The sequence below is a fragment of the Rattus rattus genome, chromosome 6, assembly GCF_011064425.1.
Source record: "Rattus rattus isolate New Zealand chromosome 6, Rrattus_CSIRO_v1, whole genome shotgun sequence".
Classification (NCBI taxonomy): domain Eukaryota; kingdom Metazoa; phylum Chordata; class Mammalia; order Rodentia; family Muridae; genus Rattus; species Rattus rattus.
The window spans coordinates 135116573-135137788 of NC_046159.1; the positions used below are offsets into that span (position 1 = coordinate 135116573).

A 21216-nucleotide genomic window follows, 5' to 3' on the forward strand; every position below is an offset into this window, starting at 1 on the left:
ACACACACACTTCCAGTGACTACTTATACTCCTATTAATGTAATCATCATGGACAGAAATGGCTTTAGTGCATTCATTTTTAAGGCAAATAGAACTAAAGTGAGTAAACAATGAGGATATGGAAGGTTTTGTTTTCTTACAGAAACAGATGGTAGATTATCAACTGTGCTATGAGATACTGTATTAAGACAATGCAACCCCACCTCCCAGTCCCAGAGAGGATCTCATCATATAGCCCAGACTGCCTTCAAACTCAGAGCTCTATCTGCCACTGCCTCTGAGTGATGCCATATGTCGCAGAGAATTTTTCCTTTTCTGAGAAAACCCTTTGGAACTATTTTTAGGAATTCTGACAGTTTGGGAACTCTTGAGGTTAAATTTGCCTGTATGATTACAATGTGAAACTCCCGAATTCACAGATACTCTGTCAAACAGTTATTTGCCTACATACCACTAGAGGGCGCGTGGTCAAGGTGTACAGTTCTTGTACAAACCGCACATGTAATGCAAAATTTGTAATGTATATAATGGCACAAGAATGGACCACTCTTGTACTTAAGTCCTTATTAAAACACTTACTATTTCTTTCTGTCATGAAAATGCGAATTTTAATATAAAATGAGGAAAATACTGGGATATTTATAAGTCTTTTAAATGCTGTATATTTGACACTGGAGACACCCCTCTGTATTGTCTTTGCCTCTCACATCTTGTCAAGGATCCTGAAACCCTCCTAATGAGCCATTTTTTGGTTTAAGAACGATATGAAGGATGATCTTATTTAATAGGAGCAGCTTGTATTAAGATTGATCTAAATGGGGTGAGGGAGCTTGGTGATACCTGTTTAAGCCCTGTGTTTTTTTCCCAATCGGATGTTGTTCAGTCCGATATGAAAATTTGTGTGCATTGATTAAGAAATATCTAAGGTATGGAACATTGTAAAGCAACTGACCTGTGGGGTTTCCCAACAGTAGTATTTAGACATGCGGCCTTTAGACGCGTCCTCGACAAGTTGGGAACATTGCTGTAAAGAGTATGTCCAAAGTTGGTTTCCAGAATAACAATTGTTCCTTTTTTTATTTTTAAAAATATTTGAATAACAGTCTTCATTTAATCAGTTAAAATGAAAAGCTATGCCTTCCCGACCCCCAAGCCCCCAATCACTGAATTTCTTCAGTGGGACTTCCCTGTTAAAAATAATTGCTCGTTGGTTGGGGATTTAGCTCAGTGGTAGAGCGCTTGCCTAGGAAGCGCAAGGCCCTGGGTTCGGTCCCCAGCTCCGAAAAAAAAAAAAAAAAGAACCAAAAATAATTGCTCGTGTTGAGAATTCTACTGTCTTCGAGTCAAATTTTTCTGTATATGTTCCATTTCATGGAGAAAGCTTGGTCCAGAGCCTTCTTACAAATAGTTCACTTGGAACTTACCAACTTAAGCAAAGTTCTCAGACCACCTGCTTCCACGGTCATGAAAGGAGCTAGAAGATTTAACCAGAACACACAGGCAAGACTTTTATGGGTTATTGATTCACTTCCTCTAGGCTTCAGCTGAGACAATACGGCCTCGGGTATTATCTGTTAGTGTAAGCTATACATTACAACTATGTAAAATACACACCTCAGCTCCACTTGCCAACGTACCTGTGGTTTGCTGTTTTTTTTTTTAAAGTGAGATGAATACATAGATTCCATCAAACTATCACAGCCATTTGTAATAAAAAATATAACACAAAAAATAATAATGATACATTTTGGTTCTTTGGTACAGTCTTTACATGATAATTAGTAACTTCTTGGAGAAGAATGGCTACTTAGCAAATTCATCAAGTTCTTCAATTTTCATAGGGTTTTTTTTTTTCAAATTTCAAAATAATGGCATAATTTTTCTTGCTAGGAAAGCAGATCTAGGTTTTGTTTATCATGAGGTCACCTAAAGAGAGCACCTTCCTCCTTTCGATTATGAATAACTCAGTATAATTCATAAAACTACACTGAAAAATTACTGAGAATCAATAAGAAACTCTTTGAAAGCCACAGCCCTGTGTGCTTGCAAAGCACATAACAGGTGTTCCTACTGCCTGTGTCCTTTGTATACGCATTCATTCTGTATTCAAATCACAGAAGCAAGAGGCAGGCTAGGGTCTGTTACCTCACTGCTAATTTCCCTAGCAAATAAACCAGCAGCTGCTGGTCCATGAACCAACTTGCCACTGAGAACAGGGCGCCGGATGCATGGGGCAGGATGCTTTCATGGAGCTCTTCAGCAGCATGGCTGGGGTCTCTCTCTGCAAAATACACCTTCTTCTTATAGGTAAGGTCCTGCGTGAGCTGGCTTCTGGGTGTTTGGGGTTTGGGTTGTGGGGTTTTGCTGACTTTTTGTGGATTTTTTTTTTGTAGGCATAAGGTAAATATTTGTTTAAGGCTGTAGATTTTCCCAGATAATTGAAGGACAGGTCAAAACCTTTTAACAATAACACACTGTTCCAGCAAAGAAACAGGAACATGTAGGAGAAATGAGCTTCAAGAAATGATTGCTTTTGTTTCCCCAGAGCAACAGCTTTTGTCCATAGGACTCACTAAGAAAGTTAACGCAGCATGACAAGCTCCCGGGGCTTACCGAGGGGCTCAATAATCTTTTAATAGTTAATGTTTTAATTGGCGAGTGTTCTAATAGTGCATTAAATTAAAACACGGAATGAAATTCAAAACAATTCATGGTAGTGGTTTTCTTTTAATTAAAGGTATTGTTTGGATTAAAAATAGAGTGCAAACTGTTGGTTCTTCTTTAATATAAATATGGAAAATGCGAAGTTCTAGCTAAGCTGACAAATGAGAGAAATGTGTTTAAAAGGATGAGTGCTCCAAAATGCCTTTAGCTTTTCTCTTTGTCGATGATGAGTCCTGTCTTCTTTTTTACTCTATCTTAATATTTTCATCCCTTTCTCTTTTGGCGTAGCGTTTGCCTCCCTATGTCATGACACGCTGTTATCCATCAATATTCTGTTTATCAAGAGTTTCCATCCTTCCTGTTGTAGATCTTAAGAGTCAAGTTAGTTTCTTGTTTTGTTTACATTTATCTGATAGAAGTTCAATAGGAGCTTTATTCTTTAAAGAATAACAGATATATGGTTTGTACTTTAGGGGGTATTTAAAGTTTTACTTTGACAAGTATATTTTGTTCTCATTATAAGCACAATTATTGTTCCCATTCGCATATGATGCATATAAATCTCACTGACATAAAACTGCCATGTGTAAATTTTTAAGGTGTCTGTTGCCGGTAACTGTGGTCATCTCAGGAGCTATATTGTCATACTGTCAATTTAAGCCTGTAATATGTTGTACGTTGCCATAATTTAACACATCGTTCTTAGCTATTAAGTGATTCTCTCTCTCTCTCTCTCTCTCTCTCTCTCTCTCTCTCTCTCTCTCTCTCTCTCTCATGCGCACACATTTTTAAACAGTGGGACTGCTAGTTTTTTTTCACAGAAAATGTTTCTGTAATTGACCTTAAGAAGAATTCAGGAATGAATTCAGTTGAGAAACTTGACTAAAATAAAATTAATTAAAATATACTTGTGATTTCTCCCAACTTCACGAATCAAGTTATTACAGAGCAAGACCTCCCTCCTTACCGAAATTTACTTTCCCTGGAGGTGGAGAGCAACAGGGGTCACAAGTAATATGAAAGCCCTTTTGCTTTTCAAATACTGAATTCTCTTTGTACCTTTAAAAGATTTTAAAAATAAGCTCCCGTGTTTGATTAAATATTCTATTCAAAATACATACTCGTAAATTCTATTTTTTCTAATGATGCAAGAGTTTATTTTCAGTCAACAATAGCCATGTTATGTTTGCTAATACTGTGTGTGCTAATGGGGAAATAAATGCCAACTATTCTGAGCTGCCATAGAGGTCACTTTGTAAAACCTAATGTTTATAGTCAATACAATCAAACTGCTTGCAAGGAGCTCTTTGTTGCTGGAACATGGATAATTTTTACAGCATACTTTCAAGTATTTTCTAATTTTTACATCCTTTTCATGGGTCCTGTGGTTATATGTCTTAAGAAATCTCTAAAGTGAAGTTATTGCTGTAATTTTGTTTGCCAGTTTATGAATGGTATTTTCCATGTTTCTCCCAGTTACTGCTAGTGCCTTACACACAATCTTAACAGCTCTCCTACACCCAGGAAATACTGGTCAATCTAGTAAAACCAAAATCCTCATCTATGTGCGAGTGTTTGGAATATCAAAAGAAAGTTAAATTCTATTATTATTCCTGCCATTCACCTTCTTGAATTTTATCTGCAACCCCTTATCTGCTCACACAGAGAGAGGCTGTAGAGAGCTTTAGTCTTTTTTGTTTTCTCATGCGACTTGAAAAACACTCAAAAATTTTCAAATAGCACAGCCTGTTTTTCTAAATTAGTAAATCAGTGTGCTTGAAAACATGGGTGGGTTACATCTATAACAAGAAACACGAATATATAAGAACGCATGATTCTAAAATGCACAGGGAGCATGTTACCTATTTACTCTCTGAGTCTCACAACATTTCGTCATATCAGTGGGTCCACGCCTTTCCCAATAGGAAACATTTTAGGTGCTGATATAAAGAAACTCATTCCTTGCTGACACTTGTTACCTATAAATTGTCCCATAAAAGTAATACCAACACTGGTGGGTGATAACCCACACCATTTACCCCAGCAAGTTGGAAAGCAGAGAAAAAGAGAGCTCTGTGATGTCTGGACCAATCTGGTCTACATACCAGTCAGAACCTCATAGCAACAGCCTGTCTCTAATGACAAAATAATATTAATATTTATTAATAATTATAATACAATTATATGACATAAATAATTAATAACAATGACACAGGCAATCTCCAGGAAAACTACTGTATAACAGAGATATGTGCTAGATCTCTCACTGTGGTGTACATTTAAAAAAGACATAACCTATTTGGTGAAGAATTTTTCATTTTATATTAAAGCACTGAATACACTCAGAAGTATCTTTGGCAGTATATTATTTAAAGCATTAATCTATGGTTCATCCTCTTAAACAGCCCAATGAGCTAGCTTTCTCATTTATATAGTGAGTGTAAATGTCATATAAATGCTGTTACTTTCACTCGGTGTGATGATGCATACCTCTGACTCCTGCATTCAGAATGAAGGAGAAACCTAGCTTCCAGGCAGGAAAAGGCACTTTAGTGAGGTCTGTGTAGCAACCTGTGTCTCAAGATAATTTTTTTCCTACTAACATAGATTATTTTCTGGGGAGAGGGGGTGGGCAGAGGTCTCTTCTTCCCAAGGGCTGGGATTAAAGTAGTGTGTAACCATACTGGATCTACTAAAGTAACATTATTTCTTTCCAGACTGCAGTATTTGTGTTATATTTGGCGTCTTCTCATAACCTATTTAGAGTCTCTAAATCACCCTGCTCATAGTTGAGAGCCCACATTCGAATCAAGATTCAAAAATCAGTAATGTTTCCATTCTAGTGATAGTGTTACCCCATAGTAATGCAGTGCCTAGCAACCATTTCCAGCATATTAATGAAATTTCAACCAATTTTTTCCAACTACAATTACATAGGCTAAATTATAGAAAAACAGAAGAGCAAGAACCTCTTCAGCGAGTCCTCCAAATGGAATAAAAAAAAAAAAAAGACCTGACTGACTAAAATGATATTCGACTCCACCTCAGTCAGGCAGGGACTCCTAGGATAAGCTGCAGAATGACTTAAATGCACCAGTAAGTCACTGAGGACACCGCTCCATGCCAGAGGCAAGCACTTTACCTTACATAAGCAGCTCTTTCCAATGCATTCTTTCTCAAGGTGATGATGTAATTCCCACCATACCCCCTCGATTGCTTGGTAACAAGCGCAGAAATGCCAATTTGTTGCCAGGGACAGACAACTTAATATGTGGACTAAATACTGAGGACTCACTATTTCAAAGTCCTTTGAGCCCTCCCTCTTGAAATATAAGTGGTGGTTACTCTGATAAAAGTACCTCAGGGCATCAAGCACCTGAACAATTAGCGGTCCGAGAGGCATTCTAGGCTTCAATCTCGTATTGCATTCTTTTCACACATGAGACAATGAGCAGAGACCTAAAATGCATCGCTTACCCAAAACCACGCTTACGGACCAAACAGTGTTTTAAGACAAGCATGCGTCCTTTGCTAAGACTTCACATTTCCAGCTTTAGCAAACTATCAAATAAAATATTCTCTTTGTAAGTTTAGAAAATGCACTCAATCCCGACCTTGTTCATTTCGGGGCGATTCGCAAGTGATGAATCTAAGTGTTACTGGTGAACATAGTTTCAAAAGGAATCTAAGATCAGACATGAATCCTGGCACTCGGCGAGCAGATACTTTCCTACTCAGTAAAGGAAAAAGAAAATATAGCAACATGGCAAAAGTTATGTTTTCCATGCCTTAAGATAGAAACAATAAACTAAAGCCTGGTTTTTATTTATTGCTTATCAAAAAACGCTGTATCTCTGATTTCAATTAAAGACACAGGTGCATTTTTATTTGTTCAGAAAACACACATCGAAGGAGGAATGTTGCTCCTGTTCCAGCTCCCTTTCCAAAGTCCAGCCTTTTTCTGACTCTTGGAGCTTCTCTCTTCTCTCTGCTTAGACATCTTAAGACATTGGTTTGTTCACTGTCTTCCTATTTCTTCCTACAGGCCTCTCACAGAATCTACTGCTCTCTTGCTTCAAGTTACGGTACTCTTTAGACATTCGAGCACCCATTGCCCTCATTTATTTTTAACTTCTCAAGTTAGGAGGACTCTATGTTTAACCTTCTTGAACTTGTCTATACAGAAGCAAACCATGCACCTTGTAATACCTTTGACATGGAACTGAAACTGAAGTGTTGATCCCAAGAACACGTAAAGGCCCAAGAGCACAACTGCACTGCCTGTCTAGCTTTCCACTAGGAAGAGAGATAAAGACAAACACACACACACACACACACACACACACACACACACACAGAGAGAGAGAGAGAGAGAGAGAGAGAGAGAGAGAACAGAGACAGACAGAGACAGACAGAGATAGAGAGACAGACACAGAGACACAGAGAGACACAGACAAGAAGACAGAGAGAGGGGAGGGGAGAGAGGGAGGGAGAAGGAGAGGGAGGGAGGGAGACAGAGATGGACAGGGACAGGGACAGGGGCAGGGACAGGAACAGGGACAGTGACAGGGAGAGAAACTGTACTGCACTGTTAGCTTCCCACTCTGGAAGAAAAGAAAGAGAGCACTTACTGTTGGTAGAACTTGATTCCTCACAGGTAACATGCTTGAACTTCTCCCTGGACATCACCATGAAAGACAGACAGACCTTTGTGCCTTTCCCTTCTTTGTTCTAACTGCCTCCCATAAGTTGATTTAAACAAAGCTTAAAACCCTCACATTTCCTTGGAAACAATGAAAAGAGAAAGCAGTTGAATAGGACGAAGAGTTGAATAGATGTGCATAAGAAATCTGAAATGAAAACACCTTTGAGTTGGTCCCGATTACCATCTTCTCTCTCCACTTCATTCCACCTACAGCTATTACCACTCTCTGCCCCATCACTTTCGTTTCTGATGGCGTGAGCCCCAGTGTTGCAAACTTAATCCATAGTCTACATTCCTGCCTAGCCTTCATCCTCCTTCTGTCATCTCTTTACAAGGTTACGCAAAGCATCTATGCTTACCATTTTAATGTTCTCGGCCATTCTTTTTAAAAATCATTTTAAAATGTGTGTGTGTGTGTGGGTGTGTGTGCGCGCGCGCGCGCATGCGCGCGCGTGTGCGTGTGCGCTACCTACAGTGTGAGAGAGGGTTAGGGAAATCATGAAGCAGGGAGTTAGTTCTCTGTTCCGTGTGAGTCCTGGGGATTGAACTAAGGTTGTCAGGCTTAGTGGCCTGACCTCTACTCACTTGGCCGGTGCCATTGTTTTTTCTCTTATTATTCAAAATAGTCTATCTACATTTAAATTTCACACATTACCCTATTATTCCAAATGTTCCTCTGATGGTGATTTCATCCCACTTATAAAATAAAACAAAGAGTTTTCAGTTAGAGTTCTAAAAGGACTGTTTTCATTGCAAATGGCAATGTATTGTATTATATTGTATTATATTATATTATATTATATTATATTATATACATCTACAGAATCCAAAGCTAAGAAGCAAGATGCAAACATAGATATAGCCAGCAGTGAGTTCATGAGCCCAAACAACACAAGCACTGCCTAAGACTGTACATCAGGAGGAGCTCCATGCTCCACTTCTATCCAGGTCTCTAGCTGTATCCTAAACCAACTTTAGTGCGTTTAATAATGAGCACATGATCACTGTATCCATTCAGCATTGTTCTTTGCACGTCTAATAGGCACCCCAAAATGAGTATGCCCTAACCTGACTTTTGATTTCCTCACACCACACCTAGAACAGATATTCTCTATCTCAGCCCCATGATTTAGGTCCTTGGTGCAGCTCTCGTATTCCAGATGACTTCAGTCAAGAACATGAAGGGAGTCTTTATTCCTCATTAAAGTGTGGATCCTGCCCAGCAGTGCAGTAGCTGATGGAGTAGATAGAACCAGCCTTTGTTCGAATTGCTCAATACATCCCCTGTCTCTTGCACCATGGCTTAGCACACCTCAATTTCTTGCACCATGGCTCAGCACTCCCCTCCCCAATCTCTTACACCATGGCTCAGCACACCCCATCTCTTGCACCATGACTCAGCACACCCCATCTCTTGCACCATGGCTCAGCACACTCCATCTCTTGCCCCATGGCTCAGCACACCCCCATCTCTTGCACCATGGCTCAGCACACCCCATCTCTTGCACCATGGCTCAGCACACCCCATCTCTTGCACCATGGCTCAGCACACTCCATCTCTTGCACCATGACTCAGCACACCCCATCTCTTGCACCATGACTCAGCACACTCCATCTCTTGCACCATGGCTCAGCACACCCCTCCCCAATCTCTTGCAACATGACTCAGCATTCACCCATGTCTTGCACCATGACTCAGCACACTCCATCTCTTGCCCCATGGCTCAGCACACCCCCATCTCTTGCACCATGACTCAGCACACCCCATCTCTTGCACCATGGCTCAGCACACCCCATCTCTTGCACCATGACTCAGCACACTCCATCTCTTGCACCATGACTCAGCACACCCCATCTCTTGCACCATGACTCAGCACACTCCATCTCTTGCACCATGGCTCAGCACACCCCTCCCCAATCTCTTGCACCATGACTCAGCATTTACCCATGTCTTGCACCATGACTCAGCACACTCCATCTCTTGCACCATGACTCAGCACACTCCATCTCTTGCACCATGGCTCAGCACACCCCTCCCCAATCTCTTGCACCATGACTCAGCATTCACCCATGTCTTGCACCATGACTCAGCACACCCCATCTCTTGCACCATGGCTCAGCACACTCCATCTCTTGCACCATGGCTCAGCACACTCCATCTCTTGCACCATGGCTCAGCACACCCCTATCTCTTGCCAGCTTTGTTGCAGAGTCACTGGAGACACGTCGGTGTTCCTGCTTTTCTCTCTGTTCAGTCAATTCTCCTCCCAGCTAGTGTGAGATAAATAAATTAGAAAAGTCATGGCCCTCCTCTGATGGCAAACTCCAATTCCATTTTCATTATACATACAGTAAAACTGCCCAAGATTTCTGTGGATTTAAAACCCTGCCCCGTTTGTCCTGGCTATCAGTAGCCTCATATTGCTCTGGGCTTCTCCTTATTCTGTTCCATTTGATCCAGCCGGCCCCTTGATGTTCCTCAAACACCAATTAGAGTCCTTTGTGGACAAGGGGCACCTGGTTTCAACTGACTGTATGGTTTCCTGTAACTTTTACTAGGTTACTTGGAATTAATATGACTTTGACTACAGACAAGGTAACTTCCAAAAACGCAATCTTAAGCTATTTCAGAAGGCTTTGCAGACCTCTCTTACAGAGAAGTAATCCCCTAATATTTTAGGAGCTGAATAGTCTCACCAGGACATGCCATGAACCTGGTCTAATTTCGAATGTGTTTAATGGTTCTCCTGGACTTCGGACCTCATAATCTTTCTCAGTTCTTCTTTTTCTGTTATTCTGTAATGATAGCAGATAACCATCTCTGCTTCTCTTTTTTGCCTTGCCTTTAGAGAAGTCATACACAGTCAGTGGGTGGAGTCTTTCAAAAGCAGAAGGTTTCAGAGACAAATATTTACCTCTACCTGTAACGGGTACTAGAAGAAGTCAGTACTTAGAAGCCTTCTTCTCTGAAAGGGATTGCCATCTGACTGAGTTCTCTCTGCAGCTGAACCTTTGTATTATAACATGTGGCTCAGGACACTCACTGTTTTCTTTCCCTTTGTAGCAGGTTCTTGCCTGGGACTGAAGGTGACGGTGCCATCACACACTGTCCACGGCATCAGGGGACAGGCCCTCTACCTCCCAGTGCACTATGGCTTCCACACTCCAGCATCTGACATCCAGATCATATGGCTGTTTGAAAGATCCCACACAACGCCCAAATACTTGCTAGGCTCGGTAAATAAGTCCGTGGTTCCCGACTTGGAATACCAGCACAAATTCACCATGATGCCGCCCAATGCATCTCTCCTCATCAACCCGCTGCAGTTCACTGATGAGGGCAATTACATCGTGAAGGTCAACATCCAGGGGAATGGAACTCTGTCTGCAAGTCAGAAGATACAAGTCACTGTTGATGGTGAGTCCTCTGTGACAGTATGTAGGAGGCTAAGTTGAGAGGCTCAGGATATCAAGCTTCCAGAGCTTTAAGGTCCTGGCTCTTGGAACTAGTGAATTAATCCTCAAAGCCTGCATAATGTCATTACCTACTTTGTAATGCTTTCTGACAATTGTATGTGTATAAGGAAGGTGCCCAGTCTGCAGCATCATATCTTCATGCAATAAGTAAAACACTGTTTGCTTAGGACTTATATAAAGTTGCAAAAGAGTAAGATAAGGACATTTTTATTTTCTCCTGTGTAGGCTCTATGGGAAGGACCTCATTTTGAATCGCATGAAGATTTGTATTTGGTACAATGTTTAAGGGAAGATGAGCCAAGAACTTTATGTGAAGATAATAGAAATTTGTGGAATGTTCTCTGAGTGCAAGAGGAGTTAGCTAACTTCCAGACACTTGTTTTTTTTTTCTTGTTAAGATTTATAAGTGGCATACTTTGAATACACTATGCACTTCTTATTTTTTGTCTATTCTTTGACAATGTATTTATTTTAGTAAATATGAAATTGATTCTATTACTTCCTCAGGCCAAGGTTTTGCATACGTCACTGACCATTCTGTCTTCTCGTTCTGCTGGAAAACCTCATCGGCTGACCTTAAAAATAGACCCCAGCTGCTTTCAGTCACCCTTTACCACTATCTTGCTTACACATCTACCTGTATCTTAACTGCTATAACAGCTCGTTCTCTCATCTCTCTGCTTTTGCTCTTGCCGTCTCCAGCAAACACCTGTCATAGCTTCTTATCTCACTCAAAATGGGAGTCAAAGTGCTAACAATAACATCCGGGGCCCAGCATACTCAGGACCTTTCTGACCCATTCTTTGCTTCTCTCCATTATATACTGTCTGGGCCACACAGGTCCCTTGCTTTCCTTGAACAGGACAAATGCACTCACAACGCGGGATCTTTGTTCTCATTCTTCACTCTCTCTAGACAAATATCCCAAATATCATTTCCTTTATCTCTTTTAGGCATCACCTCGATTGGCACATCCATTAAGTCTTCCCAGGACACTCTACAGTCCATATAAAATATCACCTTATAGTCTCTCTCTCTCTCTCTCTCTCTCTCTCTCTCTCTCTCTCTCTCTCTCTCTCTCTCTCTCTCGCACACACATACACACACATTATCCACTGTCTTCAATTCTGCTTTTCTCTTTGTTCTCTGAACTTGACATCACCTGCTAACAGTATCTCTAGTTAACTTTTATTTGTTTTCTCTTCCACGACTGAAACATGAGGTCTCCGGGAGCAGTGACATTATCTGTGTTCTTGCTTCTTTCTTCTCAGTGTCAGAACCGTGCAGACTCAGTAACTCCTACAGAGTAAGGAGGCAGGTGAGAGACAGAAGAGTCTGTAGGGGACAAAGACAGCAGCTGGGGAGCCAATGCCTGCAAAGCAATTGGAGGGAAAGTGAAGAAATATCTAACAGGAATTTTCATAAAATTCCTCTACAACAACTTCTCATACAATTTATAATAGAATTGTAATTTTGGATTTGTTTAGGAAAACAAATCCCCGCCCCCACAAATCTTGTAACATCTTAACAGGCTTTAAGGATCTAAGCAAAACCTCAAAAAGGAAACTTCAGGTCTGGGTTACATTGTTATGATTGGCTCCCCTCTTACAAGACTGTTACCATGTTGCCTAGTTTTCTCAGACTATATACATTCCCACACCGAGATGCCTGGGATGTGTTTCCAATATGACCAGTATACACAACTCACTTTTCTTTTTAAAACATAATAACATACACAAGCTGCTATTGCAAACCCTTTGTTCTTACCAGGGAAGACAAAGGATTGAATTAAATGAACAAACCAAGAGATGACATCCACCTTGAAAATGCCAGATGTCCTCAAATTACTTAACTCCCTTCCAAGGCACTTCCAACTACATTCATTTGTTTCTAACTCCCCTGGGCTGGAGAATTAGGTTTGTTTGTGCCCTGATGCACAGTTTCCATTGTAAGAAAATGTGACTATAACACAAGATAAATTTGCCTGAGAAGAAGCATCATACTCGACTGGACGGTTGATGGGAAATCAAAGCCTAAAGTAATGGATCCAATCAAGGTTGCCTATGTGTTACCTTAGCCTCCTGGTGCTCTGTGAGCTTACCTAGATGGAGACTATTAAATATCTTTATCCACAGAATACAGGAAAAGAACATTGGTAGGTGGAAAGGCCTCTTCTCTTTCTCCATGAAGGATATATAAATCGGAACAAGTAACTATTTTCCTACGTCTTTTACCTATTTGTTGTTTGTGTGTGTGTGTGTGTGTGTGTGTGTGTGTGTGTGTGTGTGTTCCTGCACATACTGCACAGCACATGCAGCAGTCAGAGGATAACTTCTCGCTAAACATATGTCACTCTTTTTCACCATGTGGGATCTGAAGATCAAACTCTGGCTTGACAGCAGGTGTCTTTACCACCAAGCCATCTCACTGGCCCAGAAGACACTGTTTTATCAAACAGAGTAAAGAACTCTGAGGATTGATAGTGAAGGCATATGTAATTACCAATCTCTCTCTGTCTCTCTGTCTCTCTGTCTTTCTGTCTCTCTGTCTCTGTCTCTGTCTCTTTCTCTCTCGGCTTTTCAAGACAGGGTATTAGTTTGTTTGTTTTTTTTTTGTTGTTGTTGTTTTGTTTTGCTTTGGGGGTGTGTGTGTGTGTGTGTGTGTGTGTGTGTGTGTGTGTGTGTGTGTATGTGTAGTGTAGCCCTGGAAATTAAATTATATAGCTCATGTATGGTGTACTTGTCCTAGAATTAACTTTGTAGACAAGGCTGATCTCAAACTTACAGGGATCCACCTGAGCTAGGATTAAAGTGCGAGCATGTGCCACCACTGCCCAGCTGTAATTACCAATCTCATCCATGTACTCCAAGCTAAAAGTCAGTGAAGAAACATTTGTTTCTTTTATATTTATCCATTTGCCTACTGCATGCCACATTAACAAAATAAAGCTAGTTTCTCATCTCTTGACTTGCTAATGGGAATTTGTATTGGATTTGTTCTTAATATTTCAAATTTAATAAAATCCCAATATATCCCATCTTGCTGTCAAATAGACTCAGTGTTGAATGAAATGTAGACTTTGGGTTGTCAAAGAAATTGTATACATGCCACTCTCCAAAAATGTCATTACACATATTCAAAAGGATACCATACATGAGCTATATAATTTAATTTTCAGATGGTGGATGCAAATTTGAATTTGCCACATCTCTTCTTGCTAGCTGACTTTGGTATATATTACAAGTTAAGAAAGGGAAATTGCGGGCTGGGGAGGTGGCTCAGTGGTTAAGAGCTCCAACTGCTCTTCCCAAGGTCCTGAGTTAAAATCCCAGCAACCACATGGTGACTCACAAGCATCTGTAATGGGATCTGATGCCCTCTTCTGGTGTGTCTGAAGACAGCCACAGTGTACTGCTCATATACATAAAAAAAAAAAAAAGAAAGGGAAATTGCTGTACACATTTTGCCTGTGAGTGTAGCTTCCTGGCAGAGAAGCGTGTTCATGTGCCTAACGTTCATGAGCTCTTAGGTTCAAAGAGAGAGGAAGATAGAGATGGGGAGAGATTTGATGTTAGAGAAAGTATGAAGAACAGGAAACCAGGCTCAGGGACTTTGACCGCTAACTACATTATATAAAAAGTTAAGTAGATTAATTGGCAAAACTTGAAGAATACATTCTAGAAATTGGTTAGCTCTAATGCATAAATATATGTCATATTTCACCATTTTACAAGTTCTGTGACCTTGTTATAGCCTCTTTAACTATTACCCAAACCATCTATATTTACGAAACATTAAAATGTTGGAATCATTTCCTCAGGACTCAATATTGGAAAAGCTGCTCAGAGTTTTAATATAGCTCTATCGATAGAAAAAAAAATCACTTATATGTCTCTTGATGTTGCAGATCCTGTCATGAAACCAATGGTTCAGTTCCATCCTGCTTCTGGGGCTGTGGAGTATGTGGGCAACATTACCTTGACCTGTCGGGTAGAAGGAGGTACCAGGCTGGTTTACCAGTGGCGAAAAAATGGGAAGCCCATTAGCATCAACTCCAGCCATTCCTTTTCTCCCCAAAACCACACCCTTCAGATTGTTCCAGCGACAAAGGAGGACATTGGAAACTATACCTGCCTCGTGTCAAACCCGGTCAGTGAGATGGAAAGCGATATCATTATTCCCACCATATACTGTAAGTAACTTGTTTTCATTTTCCCTTATGTTCGTATTTATGGAACGTTCTCACAGGCACAGGCACAGGACTTGCTATAGTCATTTTACCCAGGACAGTGATTCTCAACCTGTGGGTTGTGACCCGATCTTTCCACAAAGGACCTAAGACCATTGGAAAACACAGGTATTTACAGTTATGAAGTAGCAACAGAAATAATTTTATGGTTGGGATTCACCACAACATAACCACAGCGTAAGGGTCACAGCATTAGGAAGGATGAGAACCACTGATCTAGGCACTGTCTGGTCAGGAAACATGTCTATTCACACAACCTTGATGCTTGAAAACCATAACACAACCCTAATTTTCAAAATCAAGTAGGAACATTAATTGGAGGGCATTGGGAGTGAAATGTGTGATTATGACCATTGAGTGATCTCATGTGTAGTGGAATTCTCAATCCCGAGAATCCAGTACCACATAGAGGTGCTAAGTCATCCATTCCCAGAAGGAAGTGAAAGTAATAAGGACACTGGAGTAGGGCACAGCGCTCATCACAGTTATGTGTTATGGGTTATGTGTTAGAATATGCCCCAAAGAGCAATGTTCACTGTTTTCTCTCCACCATTTCTACACTAGATCTTAGCACAAGGCCATGAAGTGATTCTTCCTGACATTTCTGAGTGAAGGGTCAGGAAGTATCCCAGCCAGAGCAATCTTAGGTATCTCCCCAAAGATCATAGTTACTTCTGAATTCTCATTCTCTTCGGTTGCTTTCATTGTTGACATTGAATCTCATGGACGAATGAAATTTATCACACTCTTCGGATGGTATCGTGATTGAATCAATCTCCAAGCAAGCCCCACACTTTTCCTTATTCTAGCATTTTCTAGTCACTACAGAGCCATAGCAGTACCTCTAATATGTATGCATGTACGTATGATGTATGTATGTATGTATGTATGTATGTATGTATGTATGATGTGGGTATGTGTGATATAAATATGTATGATGTATGTACGGTGTAGGTATGTATGATGTATGTATGTATGTATGTATGTATGTATGTATGTATGCATGTGTGCATGTATTTAGAGTGTGCATGTATTTGGGGTGTATGTATGTGTGTGTGTATGTGTGTGTGTGTGTGTGTATGTGTGTGTGTGTATGTGTGTGTGTGTGTGAGCACACATCGTGCACGCTAAGGGTATGCATATGCCACAGCATACCTTTGGAACTCAGAGGACAACTTTCAAGAGTCAGTTCTCTGTTTCCACTATGTAGGTCCTGGAGGCGCAAAATAAAATTGTCAGGCTTGAACGAAAGCCCCTTGCCCACTAACTCATCTCGTCTCCCCTCTAATATGCTTACTATTGTACCCAGAGTCTAATGTAACACGGAGTTTGTCCATGAAGACGTGGACATGTTAGAAGAGTGATGTTGGAGACTGGATGTCCTTGCTGGGGGACTGTCCTGGACTACTCAGAGTAGTGAGAAGCTTCCCTGTCCTCCAGAAGTGCACACCAGCAGTGACTGACACCACCCTGTTTTCATAGAAGAGAGAGGATATGCATAACAAAAATGTATGGGGTAAAATGTCGTGGCTATCATAGAGATGTGTAGCACAAAGCGTAGCAGAGAGGACTAAGAAGCGTGGAGTCATAGGCCAGGGTTCACAATGCTGGGTTAGCAAGTTCAGCTCTCTGTGCATCACTGTCTTCATGATGATCTTGGAAACCTACTTCGTGGAGTCACTGAGGGGACTGAACTGTCTATGTAAAGTGATTGTTCACTCCATTGGCCCATAGTTAGTGCTGGGGAGTGGTTTGCCAGTCTCAGTGTAATGGTATCATCCCATGTGAATCCAAAGACTGGGAATATTGCTTCTTACTAAAGGAAACACTCTTTTCATAAAGTGATGTTTGAGTGGGTGAGTACGGCTGAGCAAGTGGAAAGGTCTGGAAAACTCTCACAAGCAAGAGTCTAGACACAAAGAGGAAGTAAAAGGTTTTTTTTTTTTTAGGTACTGAAATAAAATGTCATTTCCATTATGGTTTTGTTTGCTCTGTTTGCTTGTTTGTTTGTTTGTTTGTTTAAGAGACAGAATCACATTCTATGTCCAAGGCTGGCCTGGTACTTCATACGAAATCCAGGCTAGCATTTAAGGGCAACCTCCTGGGTTAGTCTCCTGTGTCCTGAGATTCCAGCCATGGACCAAAGTACCTGATTTGTATTTAATCATAGCAAATTACTTTTATAGCTGAATTCTTAGTTATGTTTTTAAGCAATTTTCTGAGATGCTATTGTAAGAATGAGAATGCTCTGTCTGCCTTTGAAGCAATGGTAACTGACAAACAGAAATTATAAGCTGTGGCTATAGTGCACAACTGGTGTTGAATTGTAATGAAGATTCAGAAACAGTGTAGCCCATTTACACGTGTGTGTGTGTGTGTAGTGTGTGTGTGTGTAGTGTGTGTGTGTAGTGTGTGTGTGTGTGTGTGACTAAACAAATTATTATAACATGAACTAAAACTTCAATTCAAATACAAATAGCACAAACCTAAGTATATGAGTTATACAAACACAGTGCCAATAAAATATGAACACACTGAGTCGAAAAAGAACTATGCCACCAGGACTTTCTTGGCATGGCAATAATCAATTATATAACCTGGAAACACAGCCTGGACTCCTTAGAAGTTTTTCTTGCAATCACGACTTCAACCCTATCTTATTAGTTGTTTCTGTTTTGCTTTATTTTCTTGGTTTTGGGTAACAAGGTTTAAATAGCAAGCATAAAGATTTATCGCTGCTCTTCTGTGGTTGAGGCATCAAGGTGTTTGCAGTAGTCTCTTTCCTTGTGCAATGGGAATATTTTACTTGTCTGAGGCTATTCCCTGGTGCTCCATTTCTATGTAATTACTCTCCTTTTTCCCCCAACATTATCTCCTACTGAAAGACCGGTCTGTCCTGACCTGTTCCCACCTCCTCTTTGCAAAGACAGCATCTTTCACACATCTGCCTCTGGTCCTCACTGAGCTAGGTCTTCCTAAACTCTTCTCCACTCACAAGTACCAGTACAAGAAACTTTCCTAGGAGCTCCACATTTCTTAAGCATCTTTAATTTTATAGGACAATACTTGACACAGTTAGGAACTCACTTTAACAGGACTAAAATGGAAGAGATTATTTCGGTCATATCATGCTTCAGATGATATGGCCCCACGGCTCTGTGGTCAGGCAACATCAACAAGTGAGTGGCTATCACATTCTAAGATTCTACCATACATATCCAAATCAATGATTTAAAATTGCATCATCAGTTATCTATTCTGTTTTCATTCTTTCTGTGACATTTTCTTCATGTAAATTATCTTTTATTGTTAGAGACATTATAATAAAAATCTATCAAGATCGATTATATATTCGTTGGGTTATGATATCATAATTTGGCATTAGACTTGGGAGAACACAGTGCCAAGTTAAAAAGTGAACAAATGCCACTATGGTTTACAAAATGTAAATGCCTGCTAGCTCCGACTGTAAATAGTGATCCAATAACCACTACATCTTGTATGAAAGACATGGTATTGCTGCAGGGAGTTCTCTAAGAGATAAAAAGGAACGGGGAAAACAGGTCATTTACAGTAAATACTTTCCATCTGCTCCCTCGCAGGGTGGCAAGCTGCGCCATGATGGAAACAGGTACAGTTCCCACCCAGTCATAAATTGTTAAAGAGAACAGATGATATGTGATTTTACAAGTCATTTAGTAAACAGCCATCCCTAAGGGCAGAGTTCATTTTCATCGAGAGCGTTCTGCCAAAGGCTAGACAGTGAACCATATTCCAAAGCCAAATGGGATTATCCATCTGCTTCGGTCTGTACCAGAGGCTACTCTAGTTGAGCCACGTCGAATGCCTCCTGCAGGGCTGTTCATTCACTTGAATTATGAATTATGTCCACCTTAAAACAGAAGAACGTTGGGTTTGAAGGGCCGAAGCACTGAGCAGTATAGAGAAAATAACATCATAGTCCAGTCAGAGGCTCCTCCCTCACATGGTTGTGCATTTAGAAAGTTATTGGCAACCTTTAAAAAGAAAATGAAAGCACTGGGGGCTTTATCCTGTTTGCAAATCCCCTGACCAGGCAAATTGTTTGTCTTTCATGTACTAGACATATTATAATATTCATAATTCCATTATTCCTCCTTTTTCTTTACCCGCCTCCAACCTCTCCCCTGTACCTTCTTGATCACTCTCAAACTCATAGCCTCTTTTTCTAAGTTGTTGTCACAAATATGCACATACATTCCTAAATATACAGACGCAACGTATTTTATACTTATGGGCTCTTAAACATCTGTTGATTAAATGGTTGTTTGACTAATGATGTGATTATGTAATGAGACAATAATTTATCACAAAAACAATACTGTTAGCCAATGTTATGCTGAAATAGAAAAATTATGTAACATAAACCTGGTCACTTTGTGTGTCTCAATACAACTGTCTAATCACTATGTGAACTATGGGAAAATACGTTTTAAAATATTATAATGAGAATAATAACTCCTGCCTCATGTGCTGCTTTCAAGATCAAATGTAGGCTACATGTCTGATTACATAGAGCCCCTTCCCATGACAGGTGCCTAATAAACAAAAAGTGAATATGGTCATGCACCAAATGGCTTAAACAAGAGGAGAAACACTGTATCTGGGAAATATTTTTAATATTTTCCTTATTCTCTACAAGAAGCCATAGGGATTGTCTTGAGTGTGGAAATGTGGAAAAACGGTCAAACAGCTTTTTGATTTTTCAGTGAATATCTGTTAATGAAACGTGTGTGCTTGCATGTGTGTGTGTGTGTGTGTGTGTGTGTGTGTGTGTGTGTGTGTGTGTGTGTGTGTTCCAAAAGGAATCTGAGGCTTATAAGGACATTTTAATCTGTTAAAATATGAAACACCTTTATACCTATTTGCCCAAATCTCTGTTCCTTCTGAAACTCTCTTCAATAAATATTTACATTGACCTGGCAATTGAAAAGAGAAACAGGCACTTCTCAAAGTATGGTTGCTAAGAAGAAATAGTATTTATATGTTGTACAAATGTTTAAGCGTAATTCCTATTCCAGAAGGACTGAGGTTGCTTAGCAACAGTGTGCACTTATCATCAGGGCACTGACAAGCTTAGCCCCACACTGACAGTGCAGTGCCTGTAAACCTGCAAACTAAGTTTCAGACGCCACCTATGACAAATATGCTCCATCGAGTAATTTCCGCTTTGGGGAATCTCATCACTGATTGGGGTTTTAAATGAGGACCTGCTTGCTCAAGTATGCATGGATACTTTTGTAGAAAGTAAGCTGAGACCAAGCTCTTCAAACCCTGAAACTGTTGTGACTGAGTGGCACACACCCTCCATCTTTTTTTTTTTTTTTTACAGATGGACCGTATGGACTTCAGGTGAATTCTGATAAAGGCCTAAAAGTGGGAGAAGTATTCACTGTTGACCTGGGAGAAGCCGTCCTCTTTGACTGTTCTGCTGACTCTTATCCCCCCAACACTTACTCCTGGATCCGAAGGTCTGCCAATACTACGCGTGTCATTAAGCACGGGCCTCGCTTAGAAGTTGCATCTGATAAAGTGGCCCAGAAGACGGCTGACTACGTGTGCTGCGCTTACAACAACATCACAGGAAGACGCGATGAAACTCATTTCACTGTCATCATCACTTCCGTAGGTGAGTGTGCAAAAGGACAAGGGTCACTAGCCTCGAGTGCCCAAATGCCTGTGGGTAAGAGGACAGCATAATCAACTGTGCTGTTGTTCAAACGGTCTTTTTCCATGCTTAACAAAGCCATGGGTTTTGAGGCTCGAAGAATGAAAAGTCAAAACAAAATGGAGAGGAATGCAAGTGCCAGCTGTGGGGAGCTATGAAGAAAGAGTCAGCAAATTACTTCTAAATGTGCTTTGTTGCTTTCCTGATTTCCCAAGCAGGAGTATCAAAGGAACTAGACCAATCACTTAAGGGTTTTCATACACTGTTAAATTAGGTTAGAAGACTGCACATGCATGAAATGAATCTTTGTTCTCCATTTTCCCACTCGCCCCTTAGCCTTCCTTGGTTCTCCTTCTGTTTTCGCCTGGCGTATCTGAAATGGACAGGAGTATTTATCAGGAGCCACATAAGCTT

The 21216-nt window shown here is 40.5% G+C and overlaps 1 protein-coding gene across 2 annotated transcripts in view; it reads left to right on the plus strand.

The window, feature by feature from the left end:
* Positions 1 to 2095: 2095 nt before the first annotated feature.
* The window catches only part of Hepacam2 (HEPACAM family member 2), a 31219-nt gene continuing 12098 nt past the window's right edge, over positions 2096 to 21216 (plus strand). The window contains exons 1-4 of one of the 2 annotated variants that reach the window (XM_032906983.1): positions 2096 to 2307; positions 10437 to 10787; positions 14754 to 15038; positions 20467 to 20763. In XM_032906983.1, coding sequence (XP_032762874.1) covers positions 2229 to 2307; positions 10437 to 10787; positions 14754 to 15038; positions 20467 to 20763 — 1012 coding nt within the window. In that variant the 5' untranslated portion in view covers positions 2096 to 2228. Of the gene's footprint in view, positions 2308 to 10433; positions 10788 to 14753; positions 15039 to 20466; positions 20764 to 21216 lie in introns of both variants that reach the window. The other variant, XM_032906982.1, reaches the window with a different exon arrangement.